Below are 22,671 nucleotides of genomic sequence, written 5' to 3' on the forward strand. Positions count from 1 at the left end.
GACTTACCGTAGAGCTTCAGCGAGAGAGAGAGGGCTTGGGAGAAAGAGCTGGTTCGGAGTTCCATGCAAATCCCTGATGACTGTGGCTACCGACCTCTTGCCATTTCCCTCTTTCTCCTCCTCCCGCCCTTTTCCTTCCCATTCGAGTTTTCATTTCCATTTCTCAGTCTTACTTTATCGTTCTATCGCTCTTCTCCTGTTCTGCTTCTCCTCTTCTTCTTTGCTATAATTCCCTTTCCTCCTGTATAACATCCTTGTCCTTTATCTTTCTACCAGCCCATATTTTACCCTCCATTTCATCCTTCGAATATCTCAATCACCGTAAACTATGCCTCTCCTTCTGCCCCGTCCCCCCCTCCCCATGTCCATTTTAGCCTCACCATCCACACTCATATCCTTTTTGACGTATTCATTTCCCTCTCGTTATGCGCGCACATTTGACACAAGGCTCGCCCTCCCCTCCGCATGCTACAAACATCACTCATTCTTCCTCATGCCGTCAATTTCACGGCCGATTTGCACCTATCCAATTTCTGTGTAACATGTTTATCAACCGCGTTATGTCAGTGATACAAAAGCCCGGCCGCCCCGAGTGCCCGTCAAGGAGAGCGACCTTCGAGATTTGGAGGGTTTCCGCGTAAGCCGTGCGCTTCTCGCGCCTCCTCCCTTTTCCCACGCTGCACTCGCCCCTCCTCCTCCTCTCTCCTTGTCCCTTCCTCTGCTGTACTCTATTTCTTTCTTTCTTTCTTTTCTCTCCCTCCATATTATTGTTTCTCTTCGTTGTTATCGTCATAACCTTTACCATCTTTTCTTTCTTTTTTTGACCGCCATTGTCATGTCCTACACCATCTTCCTTTCCTTCACTTCTTTTTGCTCCTTCGCCCCCGGCCCTCACTTCTTTTATATACTTTTCCTTCTCTCTTTCCCTTTCCCCTTCGCCTCGCGTTTCCCACTTACCCTGCCATTCGTCTCCCTCCGGCGCGGCGAGAGGCCAGGGTGAAAGTAGACTCTGATCGCCACGTGACTCGTCCGGCACACTTGATCAACAGTGCCAATCAGGCCCCTCGCTGACTCACAAAGTGAATCAAGAGAGTGTACATTGAGAACACGAGGGAAGGGATGAGGTAGGAAGGAGGGAGGGAGGGAGGGAGGGAGGGAGGGAGGGAGGAGGAGGGAGGGGGAGGGCTAGGGGGAAGGGGATAAGGATATGGATAGGGGAGAGTCGAGAGAGAGAAAGGGGAGAGAAGGGGCAGGATAGGGAGGGAGGCGCTAGAATCGAGAGAGAGGGGGGGAGGCCGATGAGGGGGAGGGGCAAGGACAGAGGGTGGGAGTCGAGGACGGGACAGCGTAGTTAGGCACTCCGGGTGAGACAAATGGAGAGAGGGAGAGAGCGAGGGGGAGGAGAGAGGGAGGCGAAAAGGGGCAAGGACAGGAGGGTGGAGTAGGAAGAGGATGAAGGAGGGAGAGAGAGGGAGAGATGAGAGAAGGAGAAAAAAATGAGGGAGGGAGAGGGGGAGAGAGAATGGGAGAGAGAGAGGAGGTGGGAGAGAGGGAGGGAAAGAGATTTTTGAGGGGAGGGAGAGAGTGAGAGGAGGAGAAGAGAGAGATATCCATGTGATGGAGAGGGAGTGGGCGTGAGAGATTTTGAGGGAGAGAGGGGAGAGGGTAGGAAGAGAGGGGAGGGAGGGATGGGGATAAGAGAGGGAGGAGGAGAGAGGGAGAGAGGAAGAGAGAGAGAGAGTGGGGAAGAGAGAAGAGAGAGAGAGTGTGTGTGGAGGGAGAGGGAGAGAGAGTGGGGAGATGTGGGAGAGAGAGTAGAGAGAGAGTTGAGGAGAGGAGAGAGAGAGAGGAGAGAGAGAGAGAGGAGAGAGAGAGAGGAGAGAGAGAGAGAGAGAGAGAGAGAGAGAGAGGGAGAGTGAGAGAAAGTGGGAGGAGAGAGAGCGTGAGAGAGAGAGAGAGACGAGAGAGAGAGAGGAAGAGAGAGAGAGAGAGAGAGAGAGAGAGAGAGGGAGAGGAGAGAGAGAGAGAGAGAGAGGAGAGAGAGAGAGAGAGGAGAGAGAGAGAGAGAGAGAGAGAGAGAGAGAGAGAGAGAGAGAGAGAGAGAGAGAGAGAGAGAGAAGAGAGAAAGGGAAAAAATGTCCACTTTCTTTTCTGATGATGCAGAATCTTGTCTTGCTCAACACAATGGCGAAAAGGAGAGAACAAGAAAAAAAGAAAATCACTCAGCTAACCAATCGTGCGTCATATTGGGCAATTCTAGACGACCAGTCCCCCCCCCCCACCCCGACTCCTTCCCCTTCCCCGTACCCTGACCCTTAACCCTCAACTCCCCCACACTTTTCTTTTGCAGCAAAAATAACCTAGCAAGAAAACGGCGCTTGCAACTAAGAGGACGAAGAGGGGCACGAGATCAAGCATCGCGGAGAGTTATGAAAGAATTAGAAAGATAATATATACCATGAAAAAGCGAAAACAAGGGAATGCCAACCATGATTGCCGATTCAACTCCACAGAGCAAAAAATGCAGAAAATAAAATCTTGAGAGCAACTATTCCTTCGAAAAGATGATACTTCAAACTCGATGAAAATAGGAAACTACGAAGAAAGAGCATGGAAAGCTTGAGGAGCGCAAGTAAAAGTGAGGAGAGAAAAGGGCAGATCGCGTTTCTAGGACATTTCCTCTGGCGAGTTCCTTACCTTGTTCCGCTGAGGCGAGAGCGAGAGCGGTCAGCAGAAAGAGACCGAGCAGTGAAGGCCGCATGGATGCGCGTGACGGCAGGCCACCGCCGCCGCCAACGGGGAAGGAGCAGGACCTGGGGGAGCTGCTGCTGCTGGTCCCGCGGGGGGCACCCAGGGGGCGGCGCCCCTTGCCGCTGCTGCCCCCGGCGCTCACCACACCCGCCATCACCACCTCAACACCATAACCTGCAAAGAAAGAGAATCTGGGGTAAGTAATCAGTTCATTAATGGAATACTAATCAAGTAATAAACAAAAGGCGTCGGATTAATTCTCTGTGCTCAGACATTGTGGACAAACCCGATAGCGTCAATAGCAATCAATAGAGCAATACCACTGATTAGCCGAGGCAAAACACACGGCACAAAGCGAGCCCAAAGCCCCGCAAACAAAGACTCGCCCGCACACGCGAGCGCAAACGAGCGAATGGCAGCAAACCACAAACCATAAACAACATCTTTACAATAAATGTCAAGAAGACGATCAACTCACGTGCGTCGGCTGCGGATTGGTATGAGTCAGGGGTGGCGCGAGGGCAGGAAAGAGAAAGAGAGAAAGAGAGAGAGAGAGAAAGAGAGAGAGAGAGAAAGAGAGAGAGAGAGAGAGGAAGAGAGAGAAAGAGAAAGAGAGAGAGAGAGAGAGAGAGAGAGAGAGAGAGAGAGAGAGAGAGGGAGAGAGAGAGAGAGAGAGAGAGAGAGAGAGAGAGAGAGAGAGAGAGAGAGAGAGAGAGAAAGAGAGAGAGAAAGAAAGAGAGAAAGAGAGAAAGAGAGAGTGGTGAGGAGGAGATTGAGTGAAAGCAGAAAAGACAATGGAAGGCGAATTAAGCGATTCCGCCACATTAAATACCGGTTCTGTCACGAAACCTCGAAACTGATTATCCGAAAAAACATCACACAAGGCCTCGAACATGGTTTAATTACTCCCCAAACCGCAAATAAAAACCGCACCCTAAACCGCCCTCGGGAACGAAAAAAGATACCGCCGAACAACCCTCCGGAACGGCCTCCAAATAGCCAGAAAATCATCGCTAAACGCTCCCCCCAAAAAAATGTCTCCGGAAACTCCCATCCCTGAAAAAATCGCCCTCAAACAGCTTCCAGAACACCGCTAAAGCAATGGTAAAAAAAAATAATAGAAAACTGGGAAAGGAGAATAAAAATAAAGAGGAAAAAAGGCAGGAAAAATAAGAAAGAAAGAAAAAACTGGCCGAAAAATACCCTCCCTTAAAACGACCAGGGAAAAATGTTCGATCACAGTTTAGAAAATGCAGGTCACGTGTCCATATAAATCAAGGGAGATCTACCCGCCGCGCCGAGCCGAACCGGAGTCCCCTTCGAGGAAAATTCATACCGGTGTACAGCAGCGGCAGCGGCAGCAGCAGCAGCAGGAGCCGGGTTGGCTGGCTATCTGGTAGCAAGGACGAGCAAACGGTCTTACGAAGAAGGACAGCGGCGGTAGCGGTAAAGATGATGTGTTGCAAAAAAGTGCTAATTTCCATCTCTCTCCCTGAGTCCTCCTCTCCTTCTCAGAATATACTGCCATTACCCTGTCTCTCTTTTTCTTTGCTTATTTCCTTTATTTTCCTTCCATGCCCTATTTTCGCTCCTCCTATCTTGCCATCCTATTCAGCTCTCGCTCTTCCATTCTTCCTTCCTGTCTTCCTTCATCTAAAGTCCTAAGAAAAGCTATTACCCGCCCATAACCGCCCGAAAACCTCTTACACGCCCATATAAACTACGCCCGAATCAATGACATGCCATAAACACAGGAGATAGCCAAGCGCCCCTCACCCGTACCTCTTACCACTTTTCCTTTGAACTGCCCCATCTCTCCTTTCTATTCCCTCTCCCATTCCCTTTTTATTCTTTATGCCCTTTTTTATTAGAACTTTCTCTTATTTCTCCATGATTACACACCTGTTCTCTCGTTTAAGTATATTCTCTTCCTTCGCCTTTCGCTGTTCTCCTCCTCTACCTCCTTTTTCCCTCCGTCTCGTCTCTCCCTCCGCCTCTCCTAATCCCGGTCTCTCCCACTGGCGGCGTCTCAATTATCACCCTGCGAGGTGTTGCCCATAAAGGCGCCCATACATCCAACACTATATACTGCCCTCTGCCACCGCGACCTTAACACCTCCCATTTCTTCATATTTTTTCCTCTCTACATTTTTCCTTTTTCTCACCCTTTTTTCCAATTCTCTCTCCTCTCCATATTCACTATTTTTATCTACACTTTTTCTCGCTCTTATTATCCTCCGAACATTTGCAAAGTCAGGGGAAAATTTGATCTCTCAAGTCGATCCCGAAGGAAGAAAAAACAACGTAAGAGTAGAAAAGATATTCTTTTAACCTTAGTTGACCTCCAGAGACCAAGAACGCCCCCTTCCCTCTTTTCTAATTCCTATTTCCCCTCATCGTGCTCTCAAGACGCATTCCCTCCAAGCCACGAAAAAAGGAAGAAGGGAGGGGGAGGGAGGGAACGAAAGGGAGAGTGAGAGGAGAATTAGCTCTACAATCGGACTTTTCGGAAACCGAAATTCTCTGCAACCAACCCAGGACTTGCACGTTGCTGCTGTTCCTTCAAAAGTCTTTGAGAATGAGAATGAAAAGGAAAAGAAAAAAAAATGCGGGTAAAAAAAAACAGTTTCAGCTACCAATTCCATAAGTTCGTAATCTCTTTTCCTTTTGTCTTATTTCAGTTTATTTTACAGGATCTCCCCGGATAAAAAAATGTGTTCGAGGCAAAGGGAATTTCTTGCGGCGGCGAACAACTTTATTTTCGATAATTATTACTACAGGCGGAGGAAGGGAAGGGAGAGGGAAGGAATGAGAAGGCGGAAGAAAATATGAAGGAGGAGGAGGATGCGGAAGAGGAGGTGGAGAAGAAGTAGTAGAAATAGAAGAAGGGGGATGAGGAGGATGAGAAGAAATAGGAGGAAATAGGAAAACAGGGAGGCATTGCGACAAAGAAATGACAGAAAAGAACAAGAGAAAAAAAAATAGACACATGAATAAGAGGCAAGAAGACAAACAATAGACAGTAAGTGCCATAACAACAAAGAGGAGGATGCGGAAGAGGAGGTGGAGAAGAAGTAGTAGAAATAGAAGAAGGGGGATGAGGAGGATGAGAAGAAATAGGAGGAAATAGGAAAACAGGGAGGCACTGCGACAGAGAAATGACAGAAAAGAACAAGAGAAAAAAAAATAGACACATGAATAAGAGGCAAGAAGACGAACAATAGACAGTAAGTGCCATAACAACAAAATGACCAGACCAGGAGTTAAACGAGATGCCCCAAACAAGGAACAGTTCCTCCCCCCTTGTTTCTCGGCCCGATCTCAAAACAAACCCACCGAGTACAGAACACCCCGTTAACTGCCCCGTCAACCAGCCTCCAGGACTCAAAGGGGACACGTGGCAACACTCGACAGACGACCCGGTATAGACAAATGCGTCGCAATAGACATGAACGCATACGACACTTAAGATAAAGCAGCAGCGAACAACCGACTGACGGAACACGACGCGGAGACAAGAGCGAGCCCGTCAAAACGACAGCGGGACGACAAGACAGCGACAGCCGGCTAGCGAGCCTATTACGTCCCGTCCCTGTCACAAAGGGGGTAGGGGGGGAGACACAGTGCCGAACCTACTTGAATAGAAGCAATAAAATAATTAAGTCACCCACTCCCCCCCCCCGATGGTGGGCGTCTTGGCCAATCTGGGGAGCCCTTAGGATTCAAGTCTTATTAGCTGTCATTTTCCCCTCACGAGACCAGGTGGGGCTCACGGAAGGGTGTGTGGAGGTGAGGAGGGAGGGGGGTGGGTCGCGGGGTCCTTGGGTGGAAGATGGAAGGACACTTAGGGAGAGATGAAAGAAAAGGGGGTGAGGGTGAGGGGGAAAAGGGGGTGAGGGGGAGGAGGAAGGGAGAGAGAGAGGATGAACGAGACACTACATAAGTTCAAGCGTAGCAAAACCAAAGTAAACAAAACACATTCACGCCCAAACGCAGCGACCCCAAGCACCGAACCGATCTCGTTTCCCACAACAGGAAACTCGACGCCCTCCCTGCCTGTACTACCCCTCCCACCCCCACCTCCCTTCTCGCGCCCCTTTATGGGATTCATATCCATAAAACAATCTATATTTCCCCCAAAACTTAATCCAAACTGTGATCCCTAAACGAAGCTCCCCACATCCCTCCCTCCCTTCCCCTCCCCTCTCACTCGACCTAACATCACGTGACCCCCCCCCCCCCCACGACCCCCGAAGTACAAACTAGGGAAACTATTGATCCCTTAAATCCCATACGGAAGGCAATAAGGATGACTCTTATCCTGACCTTCATCTTGATCTTTATCTTTATCTCTTTCCCTTCCCTCCTTACTCTTTCCGCGTCTCCCCCCCCCCTCTCTCTCTCTCTCTCTCTCTCTCTCTCTCTCTCTCTCTCTCTCTCTCTCTCTCTCTCTCTCTCTCTCTCTCTCTCTCTCTCAAGAAGCGTGCGACGAATGTAAACTTAAATCCTTTAAAACCGACATACGAACATTTCACTCCCCTTGCCCCCCCTTCCCCTCCTCCCCCTCCTGATCACTTCCTCTGCCGTGTCTCTCCGCGAGGAAATGGCCGACCGCGGCGCAAACGGACAGCAGATGCCCCTCGTCGCGTTTTCTTTCAGGCAAGTTCAAGGTCCGCCTCCCCCCCACCTCTTCCTCTTCCCTCCTCCCCCTTCCCCCCTCTATCGCCTTCCTTTGCCTGCGTGCTTGACGACTTCCAGAAAAGGGTTTACTAATTTACTAAGTTGAGTACAAGACCCAGACACCGCAGCGCCAGGTCTTAATCAAATAAGCAACAATAAAACTGACTCTTAAACCCATCACCCGCACAAAAGCCTCAACTGAACTGGAAAAAAAAACAATATATATAAAAGGCAAAAATTACACACTTGCTCAGCGTCTCCAAAAGCTTTTACTTATCTGAGTTTATTCTTGCTGGAGACCTTCTCCCCCCCCCCTCCAGCCCTCTCTTTCGATAATAAATAGCGCAGCATTTCAAAAAGGAAGAGATTTCGAACAATGCGTTTCGGGGGGATGATACAAAGGCCAAAAGCGCATTTCCAACAGAATCGTTCTCCTCCAAATCGCTAACTTACGATTCGCGATGGTTCGGACGTTGAAATGTCGATATCGTTCGCATAACTTGTATCCGAATGCATCTGCATAAAAACGCGTCACGTCCAGAGGATTTGAGAAGAGATGGGGCGGGGTGAGGGGGGGGACGAGTGAAGGATGAGACGGGGGTAAAATAAACAAAAAACGGAGATGTACAAGGAGATCACGTGGTAAAGAAACATGAACATTAAATTTTAAAAAAATAAATAAATAATACAAAAATGCATCTTGAGAAACTTTTTCCGTCACATTTATATCTTTCAAAAACAAAGCAATAAATATTTTTTTCCTCCAGCGACACGCGCTCCGTCCCCACCACCCCCCGCCAGTGCCAGTCACATTAAAGCACACATTAAGTGACATCGACGCCCATTTCTTCGTCTCCTCCTCCTCGTCTGTTTCTGATGGCTGAGGGGGAGGAGGAAGAGGAGGAGGAGGTGGAGGAGGAGGACGACGACGACAACAATAATAATAGCGTGAGGACGAGCATCAGAGAGAAAAAAAAGAGAAAGGGAAAAAGAGCAGAACAAAATCAGGAAACAGAAAAAAGAAAACGCAATTCAAGAAAGAAAACGACTTGAACATGCGAAAACGAATCGAAGCAATCAAAAAATAAACGAACACTTTAACAAATAAACAAATACCCATACAAAACAGAGAGAAGCAAAGAACCGACCGCTAAAGAGGAGAACGGGCGCCGACTCCCGACAGGCATAACCGACGCCGCAAGATATCAAAACCCGCCGTAAATAAGCGCTTTTACTATCGCCCGCCGCACGTGCTCACCGCAGCGACACATTAATGCACACTCTACAGTAGGCGTCGCTCTCAAAGGCTACTGAGAGGCATAAAAGAGAGGTTAGGAGGAATATATGCCTATAAATGCACGGGAGGGAGGGAGACAGGGAAGGCTGGGAGGCTGGGAGGAGGGAGATGGGGAGTGGCAGGGGGAAAGGGGGAGGAGGGAGATGGGGAGTGGCAGGGGGAAAGGGGGAGGAGCAAGGGAGGGAAGGAGAGGAAGGGTAAAGTGGGAGGGTAGGAAGAGGTTACGAAGGGAAGGGTCGAAGAGCGGTGGCTCTACAGCAGCAGAGCAAGATAATGAGGGAATGATGATGATGATGATGATGACGACGGAATAAGAGGACGAGGGAAAAAAATGACCAACCGACAGAGAGCGAGCGAGCAACCAAGAGCGAGGGCGCCACAAGGGATAATGGAGAGAGATGAAGGGCCGAGGAACACAAAATAACAAGAGAGCCATCAACAGCCCTAACAGCAGCCACTACCAAACCCCAAACTTATATAAAAAAAAGAAAAAGAAAAAAAAGAAACTCGACAGAAACAAACATCTACAACAATATATCTCCTAAACCAGAAAATATAGCCATATGGACTCCCGTGTTCCCTCTCCTTTCCCTCACATACTTGGGGGAAAAATAAAATATAAAAAATATAAACAAATAAAATGGGGAAGAAAACTTTTTATTAGATCCTAGCCGAAAATCCCCAAACAAAGCGGCAGCCACGTTCACGGTGAGGGAAATCAAAAATAAAAATTGAAAACAAAAACAGAGGGGAGATTAAATTTTAAAAGAACGATTTAAAAAATACGAATGAAAAAATGAAAACAAAAATGTGATAAAAAAATCAAATACATAAATAAAACACAACAAGGGGGAAATATTTAAAGGCCCCACAACAAGCTCGTAGGGAAGGCATCACCCGCCACAATGCGACGCCCATTAGAAACGTCCTATAAATTTACCGCAACTGGAATTTCGGGGGTTCCTCACCTTGGAGGAACCCCCGCCGTGCTTCACGGACCTTCGGAGAGCTACCTGTCCTATGAGGAACCCCCCTCCACCTCCTACCCCCGGTCGCCTACCTCGCCCCCTTCCCTACTAGCTTACCTCGGCCCTTCCCCTCCGAAAACCATTCCTGTAGCATTCATTATCCGTTCACCTTTAATACCATTATTCTTACTTCTGCCTATTAACCTATCATCATTACGTACGTCTAGCGCATTCAGTCTCAATTCGTGACAGGCGGCGTTTCCTGCGAGTGAAGGACTGGGTGCAAGTGCTGTCAACGTACGTGTGTGTGTGTGTGTGTGTGTGTGTGTGTGTGTGTGTGTGTGTGTGTGTGTGTGTGTGTGTGTGTGTGTGTGTGTGTGTGTGTGTGTGTGTGTGTGTGTGTGTGTGTGTGTGTGTGTGTGTGTGTGTGTGTGTGTGTGTGTGTGTGTGTGTGTGTGTGTGTGTGTGTGTGTGTGTGTGTGTGTGTGTGTGTGTGTGTGTGCGTGCGTGTTTATTTACATTTGTGTGTGTTTGTGCTTCTGGTCTGTATATGTTCATGTATTCGATTGTATGCGCATGTGCGTGCAAACGAGTGCACGCGCAAGTAAACATCTTTGTGCAGCCTGACAGGGAGCTATCACCCAACCTTACAGAATAGCACAGGGATGAAAAGGCACGCTAATAGCAATCACAAAAATACGAAAGAAAATTGAACGGAGGGACTTAGGGGAGGAAGCAAGAAAAGAAGGGCGAAGAAAATAAAAGGCGGGTACGACGGAATGCAGGGACGCGGGAGAGAAAAACGCGAAAAAAAGGATAAGAGATATAAGAAAAGGATAGAGGCAAGTAGAGGGGAAAAAGGAGAGAGGACGGGAGAATATCCACCGGTGATAGCGACCTTAAATTCGTTACAACTCCACTCTGCCAGAGGCCCTTTGTACTATAGGGGGCAAGGGTGGAGGGTAGTGAGTACGCAAAAGGGTCGATTGGGGGATGTGCTTCCTCTACATGAAACAAAGGAAAATAGTAAAACAAAATCGAAGAGAGGAAAAACAAGAACTGTTGTCACAAATGCGTTATCCTAAAAAAAAGTAATTCCATACAGTTCTAAGTCTCTCTCTCTCTCTCTCTCTCTCTCTCTCTCTCTCTCTCTCTCTCTCTCTCTCTCTCTCTCTCTCTCTCTCTCTCTCTCTCTGTCCATCCAAGTACAAAAAGAAGAAAAAGAGAAGCAAAGTCGATAAGAAGAGAAAGGTAAAAAAAAAGGAAAAAGAAAATAAGAAACACTACAATGCACATCAAGTCGCTTTGCCACTGTGAGTGTATGTGTCTTGTTTACATTTAATCTTGGCGATAAACATGCTTTCCCAGACACTTTTCAACCCCCACCCCCCTTCCTCAACCTCACCACCCAGCCCGCCTTCCCTCCCCCGCCCATAACTCCTTCCCGCCCAACCCGACCTCCTCTCTTCCCTTCCCCACGCCTCTCTCCTCCTCCCAGCCCACACACACCCGAGCTGCAATAACTTTGCACTCAAAACCTTAAATTTACATTAGGAATTTTGGGCGCTCGCAAAGATCTTCAAGGAAGCAGTCAATGAGAGGTCAAAGGGCAAGATTGGATTTCTGACCTTTCCTGGGCCCGAGAGTGAGCGGGGGCGGAGGAGAAGAGAGGCAGAGGAGAAAAGGGACGGAGGGAAAGAAAGTGAAATGGAAGATGAAGATGGGAATGGAGAAAAGGCCTAAAAAGGAAAAGGGGGAAATAAGCAAATGGACGAGAGTAATGGGAGAGAGAAAAAGAGGGAGAAGCTACAAAAAGGATAAAAGTAGAGAATATGACGAAGAAAAGGAAATGAAAGGTCTGGAGAGGTTGGACCGACAGCAAAAAAGATATGCAAGAGACAAGAAGAGAAGAAAATGTACGAAAGGAAGGAAAGGGGGAAGGAGAGGGACGTGAAGGCTCTCACAAAATATTGCATCCATTATTCACGGCGTCAGGCGCTGGGCTCACTGTGCCTCTGTTCCGTCACGTCGCTCTAACAGGATTTGGTGACCTCGGGAGGAGCCAAAGGCCGCGCGAAGGCCGACTACAAAGGGAAAGACGAGTACTATAAAAGGCAGGTAAATACGCGCAACGTGACGCAACATGTATGCAATAACAACGACGCTTATAATAGGGCAAATAATCAATACATACATACATACAGTGTACACACACACACACACACACACACAGACACACACACACACACACACACAAATACACATATACATACACACACAAATACACGCACACACATTTCCTCTTCCCCGTTAGTTCTATCTCGCCACCTCCTTTTACCTCATCTATATCCTCCCCTCCGCAACCTATCATCTCCCCTCCCCTTCTCACCACCAATTCCACCCCACCCCCTCCCCTCTTAAATGCAAGACACCCCATTATGGTCCTAACATCATCTCCTTCCCCCCTTCGACGTCGATGACTAAAGAAAACGAGCATTCCTAACCAGGTATTTCCACCCTCCAATACCCATTGACGCTGCTGAAAAAGGAAAGGAGAAAGAGAAAAATCCCGATCTAACCTCTACCCACGTCCTAGTAGGAGAGGGAGAGGGAGAGGGAGAGGGAGAGGGAGAGGGAAAGGGAAAGGCAAGAGAGGGGGAGAAGGGAGAATCCGAAGGGAGGATAAGGGGAAATGGACCATCTTGCACTTGAGCTCAAGGCGCGCGGTCTTTCATCGACTCTCCCTCCCCTGTGGTATGACTCAGTAGTCCAGGTTCTTCACAAGAAGCCTGATATCTTGACTAATGGTTTCTACGTCGTGAATGGACTCGGCGAAATGGGGGAGGTGCTGGGGAGTGGAAGGGGGGTGCAGGGGGAGAAAAAGAGGGATGCATGATAGAGGAAGGGGAAGGAGTAAATGGTAAAAGAAGGGCAGGAAAGGGGGAGGGAAAGGGAAGGCAAAGAAAGGGGGAAAGATGTAAAAGGAGGGGAACCAAAGTCACAGACAATTTCAGTTTCTCCTTTCCATTCCTTCTCATCATTCCAAATTTCCTTCGTCATACATCTTATTGTTTCCCTTCCCTCTTCAGTCTCCCCCTCTTCCTCTCCTGGCACTAATATTCGGCGATTAAATTCCTACTGGTAATCATAAGAAGGTTCAATAATTAAATGATTAAGAGCATCCATCGTCATCCTCCCTCCTCTTCCTCATCTTTTTCCTATCATTATCATTTCTTCTCCTCTTCCTCCCCATCTTCCTCACTCAACCTCTTCCCTCCACCTCGCTCTTCTCCTTCTTCTCCTTCTCCTTTTCCTTCCCCTTCTTCTCCTTCTTCCTCCTATTTTATCCTCCGAGGAAGGATAAGGCAAAAAATCCCCGCAGGATCAAGCACCCTAAGCCCTGAGAGAGATGTGTACCCCCAATCTAGCCTCTGTAATGGGAAGATGCCGGGCAAGACGCAGGCACAAAGAGATCCTTCCTTGCGTCCAACAACACCTTGAAGATCGGCTCGCCCCCTCCAGCCCCTCCCCTGCCCTCTATCTTACCGGTTGCTGCTTAATACTTGGCCAAAAGGGAAGGGGAAATAATCTAATAGAACTGAATCGAGTCTGTTCAGGATAAGTATATTACACGGCAAACTTTTTTGGACAGTTCATTCCTCTGGTCTTCTTCCTCTTCCACTTTCGCCTCCCCTTCACACTGCATTCCACCCCTCCTCATCCTTCATTCCTTCCCCCCTTCTATCCCCTACCCTCTATCCCCTCTCAATTTCCATCAACATCGCCGCGCCGAAACGCCCGTCATTGACTGGCAGCTCCGGAACATTTTCCTCTCTCCCGCATAAAAGATAGAAAAAATTAGACGCTAAATGGGAAAAAAAGCAGAAACACTTTCCAGCCGAGGAATCTGGAATGCAAAAGCGTATTACAGGGCAGCCGAGAGTCACCGCGTCCCACACACAGACGCAGGCAGTCCCTGATCCGCGCTTTTATTTCTATTTCCTTTTTTGTTTTCCTTTTTTATCTTCTTAAGGTCACGTTCCTGTTATTGCTGATGAGATTTCTTCTATTTCGTTTGCCTTTTTTTCTCGTTCCATGACCAACTTATTTATCTATTTATATCTTATCATTTATATTTACTACGACCTTTGTATTATCACACTCACGGTTGGCCGCCATTACAGATCCCATTTACCATTAAGGGAACAGACGCCCTTCAATTGGGTGATACTGACAAGGTCTGCATCTGTGAGAGAGTTTCGAGAAGCGGTGAGGAAGGGCGGCTGCTCCCGTGAAAATGGCGTCAACTTCCTTCGTAGGAAAAGAGACAGAAGAATCATTCCTTATTCAAAACGTCTTAAACAAAGGTTTAATATCAGTGTGCAAACAAAGTGTGACAAAGGGGGCCCATCTCGGTATAAAAACACGCCGAGGCTTCCAGTCCGTATGAAAACAAAGTGCGATGCCGACGAGGCCTCCCTCAGCCTGGAAAACAAGCTATGCGACAGTGCAGGATCCCTATAATTGCGAGGACAAAGCGTAACAAGACACAGGATCCCCATCCGCGCGGAGACAAACGACAGTACGGGCTCCTCCATCGGTGTGAGAACTCGAAGCCCGTCTGACAGATGTCAGGCGAGAGCCAACAATTGGAAAGAGGAAAGGCAAAAAAATCAAAGGAAAAAAAATGATTTCAAAACCATGTGATATATATAGACTTCACGGTCGAGTTACATTTCCATTTCTTTGTTCTTCCATTTTGCTTTGTTGCTTTTTTTCCTATATAATATGTGGTTGCAGAAAATATCATTTGGGACTAATCGAAAGGCTCAAGATTCTTCACAAGGAAAATGCTGCCTTGAAGAACATGCATCCGGTATAAAGCAATCCATATGAATACATGACACAAAAAATAAACAGGTAAATAAAAACAAAGTCACTGCAGTCATAATATCTGAAACATAATAAAACGAGGAAAATCCCAACAGTGTAAAAAAAAAAGGTCAAAAGGGAAGAGGAAGTGAAATAACGACAACAAACGTACTAGACAAGCTAGCACAGGATCCCAATCAGATACAAACATCCCATGCGCCCCCCCCCCCCCCTCCCTGGAGAGAAAAAATCAAAATGCGACAGCCAAGCAGAGATCCACGTCGGAATAAGAAGACACGCAGTACAAGAAGCAGGCAAGATGGGTGTCGCTAGCAGAGGATTAGCGGAGTCCGGGCTTCGGCGTTCGTTACCCGGCGCGGCCCGGTCATTCTCTGCCAACAAAGACTACCAAACTGCCGCCATTCCTCAGTCCAGGGAGCACCTTCTGACCCCCACCCCACCCACCCACCACCCAACTCTCCTGCCCCTCTCCTCCCCTCTCCGCCTTCTTCCAGCTATCCATTCGCCCATTTTCCCCTTCGCTCCTTCCTTTTTTCTCTTCTCTACTACAAGAATAGCAGTTTTAGACATATAATTTTATCCTTGTTATCGGCGCTGCTGCTATCAGTATAATAATTTTGTCCTCATCACTTACATCATCATTCCCAACATTTTAATTTTCTTCCTACTAAGCATACATCAAGCCCTTCGAGGTGCAGGGGGCTCAAGACGAAGAGTAGAAGAAATGAGAGAGAGGGAAATCTGGGAAAGATAAACAAGGGTAAGAGGAAAGAGACTAGGGAGATGGGAGAGAGGAGAGGGAAGGAGGCCTAGGATGAGGAAAAGTAAGGACTGGAGAGAGGAAGGGTAAGAGGGACTGGAGGAGAGGGGAGAGGGAGAGTAAGGCAGAAGGGAAACGAAGGTTAATGAGGAATGCGGGGAGGGAGGAAAATGGGGAATGGGGAGGAAGGAAAATGGGGATTGGATTAGGGAGGTAAGTGGGAGTGGAAAGAAGGGGGTTGAGGGGAGTGGGGAAAATGGAAGGTAAAGGGGAGCATGGGAGAATGGATAAGGGAAGGGTAAGAGAGAACAAAGAAAAGGGATAAGGATGTGGGAAGGAGGAAGATGGAGGAACAGAGAAAGGAGAAATAAGTTGAAATGATTTGGTATAATATTCATCAATGACAGTCACCCTCCACCCGCATCCCTCCCCGACGACTACGCCACGTTTGAGATGCGCTTGCCACAACAACTCAGGCCTTATCATCTGTCCTCTTTAAACAGATGCGAGAAAACATAGACAACGATATGCGAAGCGAGAGAGAGGAGAGAGGAAATCACCCACAAGAAAATGTAAAAAAAAGACAGCTGGAAAAGAGTGCTAATGGAGAAGCGAAGAGGCGAGTGGTGGGTCGAGGCGGTGGCGGCAGTTGTGGTCAGGGAGGAAGACATTCACGAGAGCGAAGCTTTGGCTGCAAGATGATGATAATCTTGATATTGTTTAATTTAAATGTTAATCCCGTAGCCACAAGGTGCACTGTGGGTGGGTGGGGGGGAGAGGGATAGAGGGATACAGGGAGGGAGAGAAGTAGAGAGGGAGAAAAGGAGATAGGGAGAGAGAGGGAAGGAGGTAAAGAGAAAGGAAGAAGGTAGAGAGAGAGGGAGGAGGGAGGAGGGAGGAGGGAGGAGGGAGGAGAGAGAGAGAGATAGAGAGAGAGAGAGATAGAGAGATAGAGAGAGAGAAGAGGTGGGGAGGCGAAAATGGGGTAGAAAGAATTTTGAGAAGAAAAAGACCATAAGGGTGTGTGTGGAGATGTGAAAAAGAAGGGAGATAAGAGAGAGAAAACTCGTCAAAAGATTAGGAGGAAGAAGGAGGGTATACAGGGCACCTCAGGAGTAAGACAGGGAGCAAGAGAAGGATTGGGAATGATTGAAAAGAGTGCGAAGATGAGCAAAGCGCTCCTGCATACTCTTTCGCCACCTTCCCTTTCTCCTCTATTCGTTTCTTTAACGCCCCCCCACCCACCCACCCGCCACCCGTCACTACTATCTACACACGCGTACGCGATGGGGAAAAAATATATTCCCGCAAAGGTAATTTTATCATCCTCCCTCTTTTGCCAATCATGAAAACATCATCTCTCAAGTGTCAATCAAACTATCTCAAAGATACATTTGTATCCTTAGTATTTACGTTTAGAATTTTACCTCTTACTTCTTCCCTCCTTTAGTTACGATTTTCGTAACTGTCATTACTGTCACTTTCGTTACTATCATCAATATTGCTATCATTACACTTATCCCTATCACCATCATCATCATTTTGGCCAACCCTTATACAAATACTATGCTCCTCCTCCCCTTTCTCCTTCGCTCCTTCCACCCGTTCACGCAGGTGGCAGCATCCTCCAGGGACGTGGGAACGCTCTCTCGGCCTTCCGAGATGACGTCTGCAGCATCCTGATGATCCTACTGGCTGCTTTGGGTACGGCAGATCCATCATCAACTCGTTTCTCCGTTCCAAGTCCTCAATCCATTTTCTATTATCCATCTTCTCCTCCATCTCTATCTTTCTCTCTCTCGTCTTTATTCACGAGGGTCATCGGGCATTCATCGCTATAATTAGTTCACTGAATAGAGAATAAAAATCAAAATAAAGGTGAAAGGGGGCAAGAAAACGCCATAAGGAAACCCCCCAATAATGCGAAGAAAAACAAAATTTAAAAAGCAAGAAGGAGAAAAGAGAAAAAATACGGAAAACCTGTTTGGTGAGTACGGTGCCCGACCTGGAGTTTGTCTGCAGTTTCAAGCTTTCGGTACATACCCATCTCGTATAGCCGAGTCTGAGGTTAACTGGCCCCATTAATACCCTTCCTTCCCCTTCCCTTCCCCTGCCGCCCGCCACGGGACCGCAGAGCCTCGCGGACCCTCCCTCACCCCCCCCTCTCGCTCATTATCATCATCATTATTATCATTCTCTATGAAAGCTTCCCTCGACTTTCGTCCAACAGTCCCATTACCAGCAAAGCACTCGTACTCTCACTCCCTCTCCTTTATAACTTGCATATGATATTCCTTTTCCTCCCTTCCTTCCTTTTCCTTCCCTCCCCTTTCTTCCTTTCCCCCGTCCCCCTTTCAACGTCCCCTTTCTCTTCGGCTTCGCGGATGCTCCGAAACCCGCATAGGTGACCAATGCTTCCATGTCGGCCGGCACAAACAGCCAATTATGTGGTGACATCATGCCTGAAGGAGCAGCGTCCTTTTTCGTAAGGGTCAAGAAAAGAGACGGGGAAGGATGAGTAGGGGCCGTGGGGGAGGAAAGATGAGGAGGGGAGGCGTTGCAGGATGAGGAGGGGAGGCATTGCAGAATGAGGAGGGGGCGTTGCAGGATGGGGGAAAGAAAATGAGGAGGAGAGGCGTTGCATGATGATGAGGGGGTCGTTGCAGGATGAGGAAGGGGCGTTGCAACATGGGGAGGTCTGGAGTGCAGATAAAGACACCAAGGGGAAGCGGAGGAAGACTAGCAGCGAGCGCAATCTCCCCGGAGGCAGAACAATCATCCAGTTGGCGCTCAGTAACAACAATTACGAGATAATGAAACGCCAAAAACTACCCAAGGATATGTGATGCTGTGTTCCGCTGAGGCCGCAATGCGAAGCTACTGCGATCCGAGACAGCCAAAGAACAGGCCATTGGAGTGACGTAAAAAGCAGAAAGAACAACAAACACTTAACAAACACGCCGATTAGTTACTGAGAGAGAGAGAGAGAGAGAGAGAGAGAGAGAGAGAGAGAGAGAGAGAGACATACAGAGAAAGAAAGAAATCAAGAGAGAAAGAGAGAGAAAGAGAGAGAGAGGGAGAGAGAAAGAGAGAGAGAGAGAAAGAGAGAGAGAGAGAGAGAGAAGAGAGAGGAGAGAGAGAGAGAGAGAGAGAGAGAGAAGAGAGAGAGAAGAGAGAGAGAGAGAGAAGAGAGAGAAGAGAGAGAAGAGAGAGAGGAGAGAGAAGAGAGAGAGGAGAGAGAGGAGAGAAGAGAGAGAAAGAGAGAGAAAAGAGGAGGGAGAGAAAAAGAGAGAGAGAAAGAGGGAGAGAGAGAGAGGAAGGGAGAGGGAGGAGAGAGAGAGAGAGAGAGAGAGAGAGAGAGAGAGAGAGAGAGAGAGAGAGAGAGAGAAAGCGGGAGGGGGTGAGGGGACTAAAGGATGCTGCTTCTTTGCCTGCTCATCTCGGCCGCCTCTTCTCCTCGTCCCTCTCCCGCTTGAGCATCCTTCCCCAGCCCTTCCTCTTCCACCCTTCGCCCCCTCCCTCCTACCCCCACTACGCGCAGCCCCTCAACCCCCCGTGCACCCCACAAGGCAAGATAGCGCCGGGACTCATAATTACTTTAGCGTACAAACACCTACAGCCATGCAGGGCGGGGGGCGGAAAGGCAGTCTGGCCGCCTGACAAGACAGGTGGGCAAGGCAGACAGACAGACAGGCAGACAAACTGACAGGCTGACAGTCCTGAACAAACAGGCTTTCTAGTTATAAGAAAGATGGAAACAAGCCTTCGCGAGGGAACGGCTTGAGTGAAGGTTTTACAAGATCTCCAGAATTCCTTTTTTTTTACTCCTTCCTCTCTCTCACCCTGCCTATTTTCTCCCCCACATTTCCTCCTTCTGCCTTGGATTCTTCCTATTTCCTCCTCCTACGCAAGCTAGCCTTCCCCGCTCCCAGGAAATATGTGGGCAATCACGTCCGCAAATGAAACTCATTCTAAATCACCAATTAATGGTCAGAGGGCGTTCACGGCCGGACTAGGAGCCTTCAACTTGCTGGCTGTGACTGCACATTAAAATATCTATAAGCTTGTAACCCATACTTTCGTTACTATGATGAAACTGGATGGCAACAATACCTACGATAGACACACACACACACACACACATGTGTGTGTGTGTGTGTGTGTGTGTGTGTGTGTGTGTGTGTGTGTGTGTGTGTGTGTGTGTGTGTATGTATATATGTATATATGTATATATGTATATATATATATATATATATATATAGATAGATATAGATATAGATATAGATATATATATATGTATAGTATGTATATATATATATATATATATATATATATATATATATTTACATATATCTATATATATATAATATATATATGTATGAATGTATATATATATACATATATACATATATACATATATATATATATATATATATATTTATATATTCATATATTTATATATACAAATATTGATAAATATATATATATATATATATATATATATATATATACATATATTATTTATATATATACATATAAGGGATTGCAAGCTGTGAAGTCATAGAAACGAAACAAAACTAAACAAATAAAACAACAAAAATCTGAGAACAAATACCTTCCAGTAACGCCAAAAGAACAAATGAAAAGCTCACACACACGTAATAAATCACACGCACGCACACACAAAAAAGGTGAAATGAAAAGCCCACGCCAGAAAGTCGCCGCCGCTAATGGCCGCAAGTCTATCCTCAGAAACACAATAGATAATTAAATAAATCCGAAATCATGCTACGCAATAACCGCCCCCTCCCCCTCTCCCCCCTCCCCTTCATCCGACCGCCATGCACAGAAACGATAAATCAAAAAGAATATTTTAAAATCGCTAAAATAAAAAGAAAGAGAAAAAGTGGACAGAAAGAAAGAACGAAAGAAATGTATTTTGCAGAAAATGATAATAACAAAATCATCATAAAATCATGAACCCTCAGTCGTGGAGGCGTCGTACCCCTTTCCCCCTCCCCCCTCCTGTCTCAAGCTCTCTAATATCTTACGTTTTTTTAATATAGACTCATTTCCATAATGATACAAATTCCAAAAATATACAGGTAGCACGAACACAAACTACATAAAAAGGGGAATCATTGACATACCAAATAAACAACCAAGGTCTACAAAAACACAAAACTCGAAAAAAGGAAGAATTACTCGAAGGTCGAAACAAAATAAAGACTCGGCGAGAAGAAATACATTAAAAAATAATGCTGAAAGAATTTTCCCGACGGAATACAATATCACGCAAGGAACCGAAGCACACTTACACGTGGCGCCGGCGGCTTCTATCCCACATTGCTGCTCTCTCACTCTTTGGCTCTCTTGCTCTTTCATTCTCTCTCTCTCTATCTCCCTCTCTTTCTTTCTTTCTTTCCTTCGCTCCCCCTTACCCTCTCTCTCTCTCTCTCTCTCTCTCTCTCTCTCTCTCTCTCTCTCTCTCTCTCTCTCTCTCTCTCTCTCTCTCTCTCTCTCTCTCTCTCTCTCTCTCTCTCCTTCTCTCTCTCTCTCTCTCTCTCTCTCTTCCTCTCTCTCTCTCTCTCTCCCTCTCTCCTCTCCTCTCCCTCTCTCCTCTCCTCTCCCTCTCTCCTTTCCTCTCCCTCTCTCCTTTCCTCTCCCTCTCTCCTTTCCTCTCCCTCTCTCTCTCTTTCTCTCTCTCTCTCTTTCTCTTTCTCTTTCTCTCTCTCTCTCTCTCTCTTCCTCTCCCTCTCTCCCTCTCTCCCTCTCTCTCTCTCCCTCTCCCTCTCTCTCTCTCTCTCTCTCTCTCTCTCTCCCTCTCTCTCTCACTGTAACTCACGAAAATACGTATCACATGAATAAGGCAAATACACGAGCTAGAAATGTGCTTCATTAAAGATACATGGCGGGAAAGTGGTGCACGGGAATGAAGATTTTTGTTGCCGTTTTGCTGTCTTGGAGAGCAGGTGCTGGGAGGGAGACGAGGAGAGAGGGGAGGGGCGAGGAAGAGAAGTTGAAAGAGAGGGAGAAAGAGAAAGAGAAAGAAGATGAGGGAGGAGGAGGAGGAGGAGGAGGAGGAGGAGGAGGAGGAGGAGGAGGAGGAGGAGGAGACGGGGGGAGGGAGAGGAAGGGAAGGAGGAGGAGGAGAAGGAAAAACGCGGGGGAGGAGGAGGAGGAGGAGGAGGAGGGTGGCAGCGGTGTCATTAAGGAGGAGGCGATCCCGAGAGATCCCGAGGCAGCGTCCGATCTGGCTTAATTGGCAAGCAGGTGAGCGCTGCCAACTGGCCGGTGCCGAGACCGACAGACCGCGCCAGACATGACCCTCCGCCATTAGGAAAACCATTTGTATAAATTTCATGCGTTTCTGATTTTGGAAGACAATTAACAACGTGCAATAATGTAAAAGTAAGAAAGATAACGATACATTGATGGGCTACATAAGAATCTATATGAAAACAATATACAATGATATAAAAAAATGTATCACAAGAAATCAATAGAATGTGCGTACACGACATACTTACATACTTACATACATACATACATACATACATACATACATACATATATATATATATATATATATATATATATATATATATATATATATGTATATATGTATATATGTATATATGTACGTACATACATACATACATACATACATACATACATACAAACACATACACATACACATACACATACACCAACACCAACACCAACACACACACACACATTCTTCTGAATAGCTGAAATTTCTTTTTAGATTCCCTGAAGTCAGTAACTTGCATCTTAAGCCTCGCTGAAGCCGCTAAACTTCTGGGTAAGAATTGCTGAAGCAGTTTTTTTCTCCCTAGATACGGCAGAAATATCTGACTAGCTTAAAATTCCCACGCCGCGCAAATTCGACGGATCGACGCTACAAAGGCAAGGCACTAAAGACGCAAAATTAATAACCCCTTCTCCTTAACAATTATCAAGTACTCCTTCGCTCTCTCCTCGACAGACACCCCCCTCCCCTCCCCCTCAACACCCCATTCCCCCACACGCACATTCCGCGGTGATATAACATGAAGCGGTTATTTACCCACTCGTTTTAGGAGCGATGTTCTAACGTCTCGAGGGAATCATTCTGGCCCCCTTAAGACAATCTGAAATTCCTCGGCCGTGTTCCCCCTTAAATGCCTTTATTTGTTTGTCCGCCCTGAAGTCATTTCGTCCGTGAACCTCCCTTTAATTGCTGCATCTCTTTGTCCTTTATCCACCTTGCCTTTAGGACTGGGGTGGGTGTGGGGGGTGGGGGATCATCTCCTTATCAC

The 22,671-nt window shown here is 47.1% G+C and overlaps 1 protein-coding gene across 17 annotated transcripts in view; it reads right to left on the reverse strand.

Moving 5' to 3' along the window:
- Positions 1 to 22,671, reverse strand: part of Eph (Eph receptor tyrosine kinase) — a 464,228-nt gene that overhangs the window by 325,065 nt on the left and 116,492 nt on the right. For all 17 annotated transcript variants that reach the window (XR_015192478.1, XR_015192480.1, XR_015192479.1 and 14 more), the window contains one exon: positions 2,698 to 2,925. Coding sequence is in view for 13 of the 17 variants with exons in the window: in XM_043013398.2 (XP_042869332.1) it covers positions 2,698 to 2,925 (228 nt within the window). In the remaining 4 variants the exon portion in view is untranslated. The remainder of the gene's footprint in view (positions 1 to 2,697; positions 2,926 to 22,671) is intronic.

Source organism: Penaeus japonicus, unplaced genomic scaffold (genome assembly GCF_977035675.1).
Source record: "Penaeus japonicus unplaced genomic scaffold, GWHDUDI00000001_assembly GWHDUDI00000029, whole genome shotgun sequence".
Lineage (NCBI taxonomy): Eukaryota > Metazoa > Arthropoda > Malacostraca > Decapoda > Penaeidae > Penaeus > Penaeus japonicus.